Here is a 14,023-nt window from a genome sequence, read left to right as displayed (position 1 = left end):
CCTGAAGGTAGTGTAAGAAAAGGCCCATCAAATTTTGCAAATGTGCAGTATACAGTAGTTGAAAGTCTTACTGGTAGCATTTTAATTCAACCCAGCATGATAGAGGCTGGAATTTTCTGTAAAGCTTAGCTGGATATGTACAGGTATGATAGTTATAAATAGGATTGGATTAAAAACCAGCACCTCCTATGGGAACCCAATGACCAACTGAGAAACAGCAAATAAGGTTTTTGTCTTCAATCCCAGACAATTTTAAGCATACTGTAACCATAGATGTATTGGTTTACCACATTTCAATCTGTTAATGTACAATGGGGGTTTGGCAAACACTGATGTGTATATTAAAATAGTTTTAACTATAGACATTATGTTGTTCACAGGCCTTTTATGCGTCTGAAAGCTGTAGTAAAATGTATAGAAATCCAGTGCAGTGGTTTATTTCAGCAAATGTCCAGTAAAGCAGGAGAAGACTGCAGTAGGACATACAATGTCCATTCTGAGTAGGCGTGATTTATAGAGGTGCCAGAGGCTGACAATGTTCACACCACAGGGGGACTGTGGAGGGCAGGCAGAGGAGAAGCTGAGAGGATGAGACAACATTAAATTTACTTATTTAAGAGGCAATTAGTCTGTTCCTCATGTGTATCAGTCATGTCATAATTTGTGGAGGAATTGTTCAAAACACAGAACTGATCCATTGCTGCCAAATAAATGTAAAAACCTTTCTATATAATGAACCTTTTGTTGTTGCATGAATAATATCGAGACCAGGAATTATTCTATGGTATATTGGACATCTAAATAGGATTCAATGTATGTTAAAACATTCATGATTTCTGTATTTACATTTATTTATTTTTATTGTGGCTATGGAAATTAACATTAATACACAAAGTTAATGGAAAAACTGTCCTGTTGTTTTCTAGCTGAGGAAGCTTGATAATGTAACCAAAAATGCTATATGGCTCCAACACTCCTGCAGAAAAATAGCTTATTTGTTATATCAGCAATTAACTTTTGTGTGCCTACTGTAGCACAAACCCATAGCTAGTGTTAGGGTTAGGATTCCTACAAAACATAGATACATTTTGATGGCATAGCTGCATTTTAGGAAAGAAATTATACTTAGGAAAAGTGTTATTTCAATGATATCTTCAGATTTGTTTTCTTCCATATACAACTGTTTGCACTGCATTGCTCAAAAAGGGAATTTTGCCTAAATTGTCCTAAAGGCAGAAGTTGGAAAGAAAGTGATAATACAGTTCAAAATCTTGCCTTTGGCATTGAATCACATGCATATTTAAAAATAATGCCCACATTTTTTATGTATTCCTGATTCTTACCCCAGTGAAGCCTGAAACCATGCTCAATGAGATCACCATCGAACACAATATTTCCAGAAGTAGAATACTTGTCGAAGAATAGAATTTTACCCTTGTTGATACACTCTCTTTAGTTTGGCACTCCAATAAGTGGAAGGTTGCATTAATTCTTTGAAGAAATTCTGAACCCTCACCCTAACCTACTGTAGTTTAAATGAGATTGCCCTGAAGGAGCAGTAAAAGGGGACTTGATGTGACTTGCATTGAGCGAAGGTGCAGCGTATGTGATTCAACAACAACAAAAAAATGACATGATCATGGTCATTCTCAATCTAAACGGAAACAGTCCCACAATCATTTAGGGGTGGTTTAGCCTGGCTTGTCCTTCCTATTTACTGTATTTAAAACGGAGTGAGCACTTTGTCCACAGGAGAAAAGTAAAAATCAGAGAGTACCTCACTAATTGCTCTACGTTCTTATTTTATGTACATGTTAAATATGCGTGATAAAGTTTACTTCATTAGTCTAAATCTAAACCTATCTTTATGCTCATTAGAATATTATGTTGAATTCTTGTCACCACCACATACAATTTTCTAGCTTTAGAGAGAATTTAATAAAGAGCATCAAGAATGATTCCAGGTCTCAGAGTATTATCATATACTGTATGAACAGATTAAGGGATCTTATTCTTTTCAGTCTAACACAACAACAACTGAGAAGAGATGTTGTACAGAGTATAATGTATTTATTTTTACGTTATACAGTATGTAAAATCCAAAGAGGTATGGATAAATTAGAGAACTAGGTCAATCAGTAGTGAAATAAGAATGCGTGGTCAAAATAATGAAATTTAAAGAGATGCATTTAGTTTTGGAACGTTGTTATACTGCACCGGTGTTTGAAACAGGTAACCAGGTAGTCAGGCGTTTGTTTTAAGAAACGGCTGTAGGAAATTTCAGATTTGTTCATCCATCCTTTTCTTCCACTTCAGGCCCACTGTGGAGCTAGAGCCTCTCATGGCAAGCCAAGGGCACATGTCAGGGTAATTCCTGAGTGGCACGCGCTAGCCCATCACTCAAACACACTCACACCAAAGCCAGTTTCCCCAGAACTCAGTTAACCTATCAGGATGTTTTTGGATTGTGCGCAGAAATCCACATGAACACAGGGAGAACATAAAACGTCCATGCAGATAGCCCCCCAAGTCCAGAATTGAACCCAGGGCTCCAGCAATTTTTATTTCTACCTGGGCAGTCTGGGCAGCACTTTCTATTAACCTAAAAACGAAAAAAGGCAATACTGCCCTCATGATTAGCCTTTAAAGAAATGACTAAAATAGGAATTAAAAGCTAAACAAGACCTCTGCTTATTTTAATCATAAATCAATTGCTTTGCGCTTGCTTTGATTACTCCAAATGTTTATTTAAAGTTACAGGTCATTTTTCATTACAATGTAAATTAACTGCTTTAATCCTGTGAACAGTTCTGATCTTTATTTCTTTACAACTCTTTTGAGCAGCTTTGATAATAATCTACGGGGTTTGGGAAACTGAGGAAGAGTTCTAGTGTGGGCTCTGGAAAGTCCAAAGGATTGTGGGTTCAGATCTTGGGTGGTAGTCTTCTGGATAAATGGGTGCTTTTCTGGTGGCCATTGTAAACTAGTACGTGACATATCTGCTTAAATAAAGCAGAAATGGTGCAAGTCATCATGGCTTGCTTCATTATTCCTTTCTGTCTTTGAAATATCAGTGGGAAATTAACCCACAATGTAGTGACTGACCAGATCCAACACACTAAAACTGACAAAACACAAAAGCTCACAGTTGTCTCAAAACAAACCAAATCATGTCTCCAGCCAAGCCTTCCACTTATCACATGTGAAAGAATGTTCATGGTTTAGTCTTCTGATTTTCATCTACTGCATATGAAGAGGAACACCCACAGTTCTCTCTGCTGTAGCTGTTGGAACTATTGTGACTCATTTCCTTACCATTTTTAGTCAGATATGAAACTGCTGCCTGCTTTTGAGACTCTTGTAGCAATTCATTTAGAAATATATCACTTGGATTTTGATGTATTATAAAGCTTCTAGCTTTTGTTAGGTGTCTAGAAAAGCTCCCACTTTCTTTCTTTTCCTTTGTAAAACCACCTACAGTACTTCTTGTCTTTTGTAAATCAGGAAGATCGTAATATACATACAGTATCAGGGACTACACTTTCTGTTAAATCACAAAGGAATTAAAAGTATAAACTCAACAGTATAAACAAATTCTTCTTATGCCAGGAAAATAAAAATGTTAATTAGCGTTATCATAGAGAAAAAATACAAATGTACTGTACTGTAGGCCTCCATAAGCTTAATGAATTTGTTGTTGTTTTCTTTTATTTTAATCAATCAAAATTACTAATGCAATAAGACATTTATCTTTGACTTTTCATTATTTATTTTTTATCTTTGTTTTGATGTACAGGAGAAGCTGCTTCTAGTAAAGGTACAGATTGCCGACAAATAAAAATTCCATTGTTTTTGAAACATTGATGTTTTTCTTTTACTATGTAGGAATACAGTATGGAAAATATTTTTGGGAGGTGTGGCTACATCTGATTCTGATATTATTTTTTATGTCTGCAGCCTGGAAATGTGAAGCTATCGAAACCAGTAGCTCTATGGACTCAACAAGATGTCTGTAAGTGGCTAAAGAAACACTGTCCAAACCAGTACCAGATCTACAGCAATTCCTTCAAACAGCATGACATAACAGGTACATTTTAAAAATACTATTAAGTTTGAAATCTTTCTAGCGGTATTGTTCCTTTTATCATTTATTTTTATTATTGCTAATCAAACAATACACCAAAGAAGTCACTAAAAGCTAGGAATATTGGCAATTCATTAAAGACTGTTGGTTATTTTGAGTTGGTTTACAGACCTTCATTCAGAAAACTAATCCCTTTGTTGAATCTGTGTACTGAAAAGTATATTTTAAGTTGTGGGACCCGGGTTGTGGCCAAACAAACCCAGCCTTTAAGGGTGAGGCTTCCTTTTTTTTTTCCCAAATCCCTCCGGAAAATCGGTCAGTCTAAAAACAAAACCTACTTTTCACAGAAATAAGGGTCCTGTAGATTTGTATGCTCTCTCACCACATTTTGGTTCCACAGTACTTTTCACCACAAGCCCCCAAACAGCTTGTCTCAGGTCCAGCATTCTCAAGAAGAGGTTTAATTGGACTGCTCCTCCTTGGACCTTTAGCCATAAAGTGGGTTGAAATAAATTCTGTTTGTGCTCTCAGGGTTGTTCTGCCTCACTAAATCCTTTAGCCGTAAAACTGAACCTAATGTTGTTTGCTTGAACCTGTTATTTTAGTATTTTTGTCTATGAAAGCTTAATTAATTAATTAATTAGTTAATTAGTTAATTAGTTAATTAAACAAACCCAAATGTGAATGTATTGGAAGAATGGTGGAAAAAAAGGCAGTGCATCTGGGCATTCATCATTTCTCCAAAAACAGCAACAGCACCAGTAGTGTTACCACCTTTTTTTTCTTGATCTTATAACATCTCAGAGCTCACCTCATCTCAGAGCTCACCTGAAAGGAAAACCAGGTTTCTCCCGTAAGTGGTATAGGTGGACCAGTAGGTTGTGCTTTTCTTTCTGGAACACAATATCTATACCAACGCCCCAGTATGCTGACAGAAGACACTGTGCTGCAGGAGATGATGACCTTCAAATGAGATGTTTAGGGGTTTTAACTAATTACTCATTAAAGGTCCTTTGTCAGCGTTGTAAGAGTAGGACTATTAAACTTAAGAGTTCTGGTCAAATTCTAGTCTGGATTTGCACAATCTGTCCTTTGTAAAATTCCCCATTAATTGAATTGGTGAAGTAATGTTTTGCTTCTCTGTCTGGTTTGCTGTGTGATGGGGTAGCTAGTACATAATGGCTGCTGAATGTCACCTACAGTAGGTGGATACTATACTGTAGTGGATAGAAATACAGTATGTGTCTTTTTATAAAAGCAGTTAGGGATCCTTGATGAAAAGTGCTATTTAATTATTGCAATCAGTAATGCTGGAAATAACATCAATTTTTTTGATCCCAGTTTTTCCCTTTAAAGGATTTCCATAGTGTGGATATGTGAATAATTGTTCATGTGAATAATTTTATCTTTTCATCTTTATTACAAAATATTGGTTACATTTGCTTTCATCTACATTGGAAACAAAACAGGCTTTAAATGTCCTATATGACGCACCTCTTGGCATATACGGTACTGTAGGTAGTATGTCTGGAATTTATGCTAAAATATTCAGATTTTACTTCTTCAAAATTGGCAGTGTACTGTACATCAGTCTTCTAGCAACTATTGGAAATAAGATCAGGGATTTCTCATAAGTAGCTGCAATCTAAACCTGTCCAATGGGATACAGAGAGCTCTTGGCCTTAAAGGAGTACTAGATTTCATCTGCATTTCCCTGTTAGTACATTTCACACTTTTTGCATATCCAATTATGTGTGTTCTGCACGGTTATCTGTATTTCTGCTTAGGTGGCTGTTTGCTGACTATCCCAGCAGAAACAGCTCTCTGAAGGAGATATCTCAAAGCTGGTTGCCAGGAAATGGAAAGGAGAAACCAATTAGAATTGCAGAATGCTCCAAATGTCATTGGTGAAGAAAGGGTGATTGCGGAGCAACATAGTCACACCGCCTTCAGCCCTGGGAGCATATTTTCTTTTTTCCTGGAATTTTTAGCCTGCAAATTGTGAGCTGAAACAGCAACAAAGTACAAAGGAACTGGACAAGAAAAATCAAAAGGCAGGAACTTTGTTTGATATGAAGCGATATTTAAGCCGACCAAATTCTATAGCCTGAAATGTTCATTAAAAGATCTTCTTTTCATCTGTCCTTAAGGTTTACAATTCAAGTAACATTAAAGGAATCTATGTCATGTTTTAATTTAATTAATGTTCATTGTAAATGTCCACTCAGGGACTACATTTTCATCTGTTGATTCCTGCATTTAGAAATAGAATACTTTTGATAAAGCAAGGTGGTTTAGAATTTTTTGTTCAGTGTATTTTATTCATTGTGAAGTTTATTTTAAACTGGTATATGATGATTACACAGAACAATTCATTTAAATTAATTTAAATATGAGACTGTATTGAGGTCTAATTCTTTTTTTTTCCTTTAACGATGAAAAATACATCTAAAACTGTTAAAAATGTAATAGTACAGTACATCTGTCAGGACCTTCGACACTGAATTCAGTCTGAATCAGTCTGATTAAGCTGTCATTAGAAATTGATTAAAAACACAATTCAGAACTTAATGAAATGTAATTACAAAACATTCCCAACAAAAAGAACATTGGGGCAGCAAATGAGTAAATTGTATAGAGATGTTTGAAATAAAAAAGCAGGCCTAAAGAATAACAATATGTAATCAACCTTAATAAGAGCATATGGGTTAGATGCAGACTTAATTCCACCATTCAACATTAATGTTAGCTATTGTAATACAGCAGACATTTTCAGTCAGGCAGTTCACTTTTATGATGATACATGATGTAGAGAAGAACACCAAAATGACTGCCTATTTTTCATGCGCACATTTGTGAAACTAGTATGTTTTGGTGCTGTCAAAGGAATATTAGTCACAATGTCTGTCATTCATTTGATAAGAGTGAGATGGGTTAAAGAGAAAGTTGCGATTTGCTTCTTCCTTGTGGTTAATACTGAGATAATTACTGGTAGGTATATCAATTTTTGTGTAATTTGCAAAAGAAATGTTGAAAAAAGTATACTTAATACTTAATTAAAGTACTGGAACAGAATGTGGGAGCTTCAAGTAAAGTCAGAACAGTTTTGATTTGAGGGGTTGTGATAATAGGGAGAAATGGTTCGCTTGAGTAAATAGGTTTTACCAGATTAGTAATAATAGCATGAAAGCATGGAACAGATCTTTTCTGCTTAAACCCCCCGTCTATAGAAGGGAATTCACTCAGCAGTCTGGAGATTGCTGAGGAGGTGATGTGCTACAGTACCTGCTAGGTCTGTCAGGAATTGCCAGTGAGGGTACACAACAATAACATGAAAAAGAAAAATGGTCAGATAACCTCCCAAAGCAACTGGGGGAAAAAATAAAACCGTACATCTTCTTCCACGAACGCTACAGTGGATGTACACGATCTCTACCAAGTACCCATTTTTAAGTATACTGAGCATCAAAAGAAAGTTGCCACTCTTCGTTAATATCTGTTTTTAGAAACATTAAGTATAGGGATTGTGCTGGCTGGGATAGGCTCCAGCTCCCCCGTGGACCTGTTTCGGATAAAGCAATTAGAAAATGGATGGATGGAAGTATAGGGATTTTAGATATTAATTAAATATTTTTCAGTACATGTTCATTAACTGATCATTCTTCACCGACCATGATAAACTAGTTATGGTGACCGGTGCAAAATGTGTTGAAAATGTGAGAATGTGATGCTCTACTAGACATCAGCCCCATTGAACATTTATGGGACTTGGCGACGAGTGAACAGCACATGCTTTTTCTGGCTCTATGAGAGGAATAGGACAGGATCCCATAGGACTGCATCTGCAATAGTGTCGAATATGAACAGTGTGTATTGTTTCCAACAGTGATCACTATTCACTTCTAGCCCGTGACTTTCACAGTAGCCTCCTGAAATAATCAACAATCTCCGTTCAATAAAATGTCAGTACACCTGCTGCATAAAAGACTTTGCCATTTTCCTGATAATAGGTTTGTGAGTTGGTAGCAGTTTTAATAAGTTTCTTTTGATGCTCCATATATACAAAACCAGACCTACTGCCATTTGCAAAGTTTTGAAATTTTAAAACTTTACTCCTTTCTGGCATAGTAGTTTGATCAGGTAAAAGTCTTTCTTTCACCACAGTTCCAGTAGTTTTCGAAGGTTTGTAATGACCCACAGTAGAGTTCTCTTTTGTGTAGTAAGAAATGCTCCCAGATTAATTTAAAGCAATCACACTAGCATGCAATCTTGCTTTCCACAAAGATGCCATTCCCTCCATTAACCTTCATTATAGCAAAGTACCAGACTAGAATATATACTGCTGATTCCTATCCTGGAATATAATTAGCATCTAATTTCGACCATAGTATCTGACTCATATCCTTATGGGAACACTTTGTGCATATTTGGAACAATTTGTTCAAAGAATTGCATTTCAGTATTATTCACTCAAAACTATATCATTCCCTCTCTCCTACACTTGTTAAAATACTTATGACCTAAATAAGACATAAAAATAAAAGATTAATGAGTCGATATATAACCAGAGTGCCTGTTTATTGGATAGGTGAAATTTTCTTTTCCTTTTTAACCTCCTTGGGAATCAATACAGCTTCCATCCGAGAATTAATTCACCCAAAAATGCTTCTATTTATTAACTCTTTCCCAGCAACTTCATTAAAACAAATCAATAGCGCTGGAAAAGGAGAACTACTTCTGCTGAATTTTGAATTCCTGCCTCTCCATGTTCTATGAAACTTTGCCACTGGGTTTTTTATCCTTCTATTTTGGTAACAACAGTTAATCACTGAGCAACCTTAGTCTCTTGCTGTGATTTGTTCGGTAGCAGTTCAGTGTAGGTATCCATTATGTCTAAAATAGCATAGTCCTAAGCTTTGAAGTGTAGGCCAGGCTATGCAACAATAGAAGGTGTAAACATATTACAGTTATTTAACGGCTTTAATTCTTTATTGATATATTCCATATATCTAAATATGTGGTTGTTCCAAAAAATCCCAGTTCAGAAGCATAAAGTGGGTCTTCACCTGACACTACTCTATTTGTCCATACATACAAATGTTCTTTAAAAAGCCATGTCTGTAACGTTTGAAGATGATGCAGGTCGCAAGGTTAATTCCCTAACTATTTGGTCTCAAAGGCCTGAGTTTGGATGCTGCGTAGTTCACAAGAGAAATGAATTATCCCTCAGCGGCACACAGGTCTGCTCACAGGCTCATCGTTTATCAGAAATGCCAGTCTTCTCTTGGGGTGAGGCACAGGAAGCTAAAGCAAGAGATTAATTTGCAGAAATGCTCACATGGCAGGTTTCCTGCACTGTCGGTTACATTTATCTCCCTCCTTTCGAAAGTGCTGAATTAAATGATGCATATATCTTACCGTTTTATATGAATATGTGGACAGCAGAATGTTGCCTTGAATCCATTCCACTTCAGCATATTGCATATGAAAATGACAATGATTTTGGATGCAAATGTTCTTGAACTCTTCTTCAAACTTTAGTATGCCGGCTGTGAGTTATGTGCTTCCATCGTTCTCTCCCCAAATGTAATGATGCTTTTATGTGACAATCATCAGGAAATATTTGTTAAAAATTATACATTTCTTTGTATGAAGTTATGTAAACAAAAATTAACAACAAACAAAATTATTTAAAACAATATCTACCTACTGTACAGTACTTTATGTGACAACAAAAGGATTAAATAAAAGGATTTCCTGTGAATTCATGGGATTAGTTCATTGTTTCATTAGATATTTGCTGTGAATTCTTCAATTGTTAATAAATGATTTATAGAAAAATATTATAAACACATTTCCAAAGCATTTTAGGAGTAAACGTTTGACACTATGAATATGAAGAAATTCTAGAAGGGCTGCTGAGATGCTAAAAAGCTTCTAAATAGTTCTTTCATGTATTATGTTAACAATGGAAAAAATAATATGGGCAGAGAATTTTGTGTTGAAAAGTGTGTGTTCTGCCACCTCCATAGATAGTCCTGGCAAATTTAAGAGTGAAACATGCTAAATGCATAAAACTGTGACAAAAGGATCCCAAGCACAAGGCCAAACTACACTTGAATATCTTAAGAGTAAGAAAGTGAATATCCTTGAGTAGCCTAGTCAAAGTCCTGACTTGAATCCTATTGAGAATCTGTAGATAGACTTTAACACTGAAAAACTGTTGTCCATATATGATCCCCAAGAAACGTGAGTGAACCTGTGCAAGTCTGCCAAGGAGAATGGGCAAAGATTGCACTAAGCAGTTGTGCAAGATTGGTAGAGACTGTTCTAAAAAACTTCCATTAATGTTTCCACTAACGATTGAGGACTGAACACCTAGGCAATCAACATATTTCATTTTTTTTCTCTTTAGTTTTGCTGAAATTTGCAGTAACCTCTCTTACCATTAGTAGTCTTTGATTTGAGCATTCGGGTTTAAAAAATTTGTGCGAATCAAGATGTAATCTCACATATCACCATAGGAAGTGTCTGAATACTTTTGCACAGTAAGCTGCACAAAATATTACAAACCAATTTAGAATCCTGTATTTTTGATATCATTTTTATTATTTTATTTTAATATTTTAAATTTTAATAATTTTTTTAGCATAATTTAGATGTGAGGATATCATGCCATGCCTTAAGTCGTCCCACAAGATACATGATTTGCAGTTGTAAAATACATTTTCTGAGTAAAATGATTTAATTTTCGTGTTCAAAATTAAATGTGAAAGCATGCTAATAAACTTTTTTTTTACAAAAAAAATCTCTATGATCTTTGCAAGTTCTTTTTCACAATCATGTAAATGGGCAGAGGAATTTAATTATAGGCTTTGTTCGTGGTCACAATATTAATTAAACCCCAAACCGTTCTAACATCTCGTCTCATTATTCCAAAATTCTCGTTAGAATTATTCAAAATTTCTCACAGTGGACATCTAAATAGCTAGGTGTCTCCTTTCCCAGGGCAAAATAATAGCTTTCCTCACCATCTTGAATACCTGGATAAAATTTACCTGCCAATCACGATGTTCCAAAACAATAATATTATGTTATCACATGACGCTTTGTAAGTCTTTAGTATATCCATAATCATTAATGGAAGTTCAAATGTTTATATAATCCAGCAACATGGAAGATCCAAATACATACATTTTATTATTGTTTGCCAATGGTCCTTCTGTTGAGAGGCAAGAGGCAGGAAAGAATGTGAGAATGCAGCACAGCTTTGAAAGTGGTCCTTTCAGTCTTCCTTTGCATTGTGTTGTCTGTCTGTGTAGGTATTGATTGGGTTATAGAGACTGAATGGCATGTAACAGAACTCATGCACTAAGCCAGTTAAGGAGTAACGTCAGCCCCTGAAAGGCACACAGTGGACAAGCTCAGCTCTGGTTGGGGACCTAGTCTCTGGGCATGACAGAGTTATCCATTGTCTAGGGAGTGGAGCTGTGTTTGCTCAGAACTCATGAGCAACCAAGTTCAAATCCTGACAGGGGCAGAGTGAGCTGCACGCATTACCTCTGCAGCATTACACATCCGAACGAGGAGATAGAGAATGACAAATACACATTTGTGGTTTTTCTCCACTATCATTGAGCATCTTAAAACAGCATCTATGCCTCAGTTGAAGTTTGTAGTTTGGCACTTCTCATGACAAGAAATGTGTCCTGTCTAGTTAAGCTCTTGTCTTTCCACTGTGGCCGATTTACTGTGTCATTTTACTTATTCATGGAAATGGAAAGATTTTTTTCCATGAGCCTACAGAGCTTTCAAACTGCAGTTGTAAATACTGTGTATACCATGGTGTTAAATACATAAAGCTAATTATATACTGTATACAGTTTTTTTTGCTATCCTTCATTTGTAGCAATGATGCATAGAGTTAATAGCTATACTCCAGAGGGCCTGTTTGTGGTGATTGACATGGCCATGGTGGAGCTATCCGACTCTCCTTTGGCCACTGCTAGACAGCCATTGAATCTGGTGGGTGGCAAAGGAGCTGGAATTTCTGTCCAGTGTATCAGGATCTCCCAGCTGGAACATCTGGTGTAATTTGCCACATTAATCTAGTATTGTAGTGGAAGAGAGTACCCCAGTTCGCATTGCCAATACAGCATAAAGATGGAAAACGAGCTTGTGTAAGCTGGCCTCAATTCCTGCAAAGCATATCTGTAGAACCATTCTCCAGGGCTCCTAGATCCTGTATGAGCAGTGGGATACCAGGGACCACTACTCCAACGTGCTTATTACTTTACATAAATAGCCATTCCTTCTTAATTTACGTGTCGTTTTATTTTTATTTGGTGCCTATACAAACTACAGTATGTAAGACTTCTGTGTCTGCCTTTCAGTCAAATTAAAATGTGTATTCATATTAAAATTAACTTAAGAAAATTTAATTTATTGAATATTGGACACGGATGTAATTATACCGGACAGTCCGAAGCTCGCATGAATGTAATAGCTGTTATATTCACACTAGAATCATTTGTTTTCCTCAGGACGGGCGCTGATGAGACTGACAGATAAGAAGCTGGAGAGGATGGGTATCCTGCAGGAGAGCCAGAGACAATACATTCTGCAACAGGTCCTGCACTTGAGAGTGAGAGAAGAGGTCCGTAACCTGCAGCTGTTAACACAAGGTACAGCTATACTTACTGTATTTCACCCTGAGCACACAGGCATGTCACCCTTTTCAGTGTCATGGTTCAGTTGACATTGCCGGGCAATCTAAGGTCGTTTTGGAGCGAGACGAATTAATTCTTGTATATGGTACCATGTAATATTCTTTCTTTTTCCTGAAAAACCAATCAACAAACCAAACATAAGAATAAATGATCTGATGTTTCCATTTTATCATAATGCAGTTTTGTTCATGAGGTATTTTCAGGCGACATGCACCGCACAAACAACAGAAGCAAACAGGAAGCAAAAGGATGATATTGTTGAGTTTGGCCTTTGTGTGAAAGGGTTAAGCTCAGCGCGTGCTGGATAATGGAGTCAGGCACCCGTCTTGTGGAATGTTTGCAGCAAAAGTACAGTACGTGGCATTTCAGAACAACCGAAAAGTGGAAACGTCATTCTGTGTTGGTGTTAAAAATATTCTTATTTGTCTTTTCCATTTTGTCTTTAAATATGTGCCCCAGTGTCCTTAACTTAAACACAGCACTTACAATAGCTCAGAAAGATTTTGTGATGTATTAAAAAGCCTCATAAATGCTCATATTCAGAGGACAGCAGAAAATATGCTTTTGCATCATTATTTTACTCTCCTGAAAGCTGTCAGAATGAGCTTACTTCAAAACTTCACTGAATTACACTGTGACTTATTTACAATCCTATACTTAAAGTAAAGTAAAACTAAATAATAGATTCAAACTTTTAGGAAACGTGTTTGAAAGTCCTATAGATATGTTGCAGTACATGAAAATACTATTATGTTAAGCCTATATCTTTGTATTTACAGTATATAATACAATGATAATTAATATAAGATACACTTTAGTAGAATTTAGATTTTACATGGTTTGGATTAATTCTGTGCATGAAAACAATTCCATTTGCTCAAACAGTAGAAATCTTCCTTAGGGAGCAACTCCTATAAAACCGCGTTGTTTATTTTCTCTTGGATGTGGCCCGAGTCTTGTGCAGGAAATCTGGTCAACTTATGTTGGAAGTACCAAATTCCATATAACCTTTTTTTCTACCGTTTCCAGGCTTATATCATTTCTGTTTATGCATTTTCTTTACAGTTCATTTTAGTTATTATGTCACTGGTTTGCATCTTTTGTGGTTACGAATAAATGAACTGGAAAAAATATAGTAATCAAAAGAGCCTTCAAGGTGAAATATAAAGGAAAAGGGAAGTGTATTTCTTGGGTACATATTTCAATATGC

General features: G+C 36.1%; 1 protein-coding gene across 3 annotated transcripts in view; it reads left to right on the top strand.

Annotated features, from left to right (window-relative positions):
* The window catches only part of samd12 (sterile alpha motif domain containing 12), a 117,442-nt gene that overhangs the window by 33,792 nt on the left and 69,627 nt on the right, over nt 1-14,023 (top strand). For all 3 annotated transcript variants that reach the window (XM_015356818.2, XM_015356819.2, XM_015356817.2), the window contains exons 3-4: nt 3,958-4,087; nt 12,628-12,768. In XM_015356818.2, the coding sequence (XP_015212304.2) occupies nt 3,958-4,087; nt 12,628-12,768 (271 nt within the window). The remainder of the gene's footprint in view (nt 1-3,957; nt 4,088-12,627; nt 12,769-14,023) is intronic.

Source organism: Lepisosteus oculatus, chromosome 10 (genome assembly GCF_040954835.1).
Source record: "Lepisosteus oculatus isolate fLepOcu1 chromosome 10, fLepOcu1.hap2, whole genome shotgun sequence".
NCBI lineage: Eukaryota > Metazoa > Chordata > Actinopteri > Semionotiformes > Lepisosteidae > Lepisosteus > Lepisosteus oculatus.
This window is presented reverse-complemented; position numbering and strand designations above follow the sequence as displayed.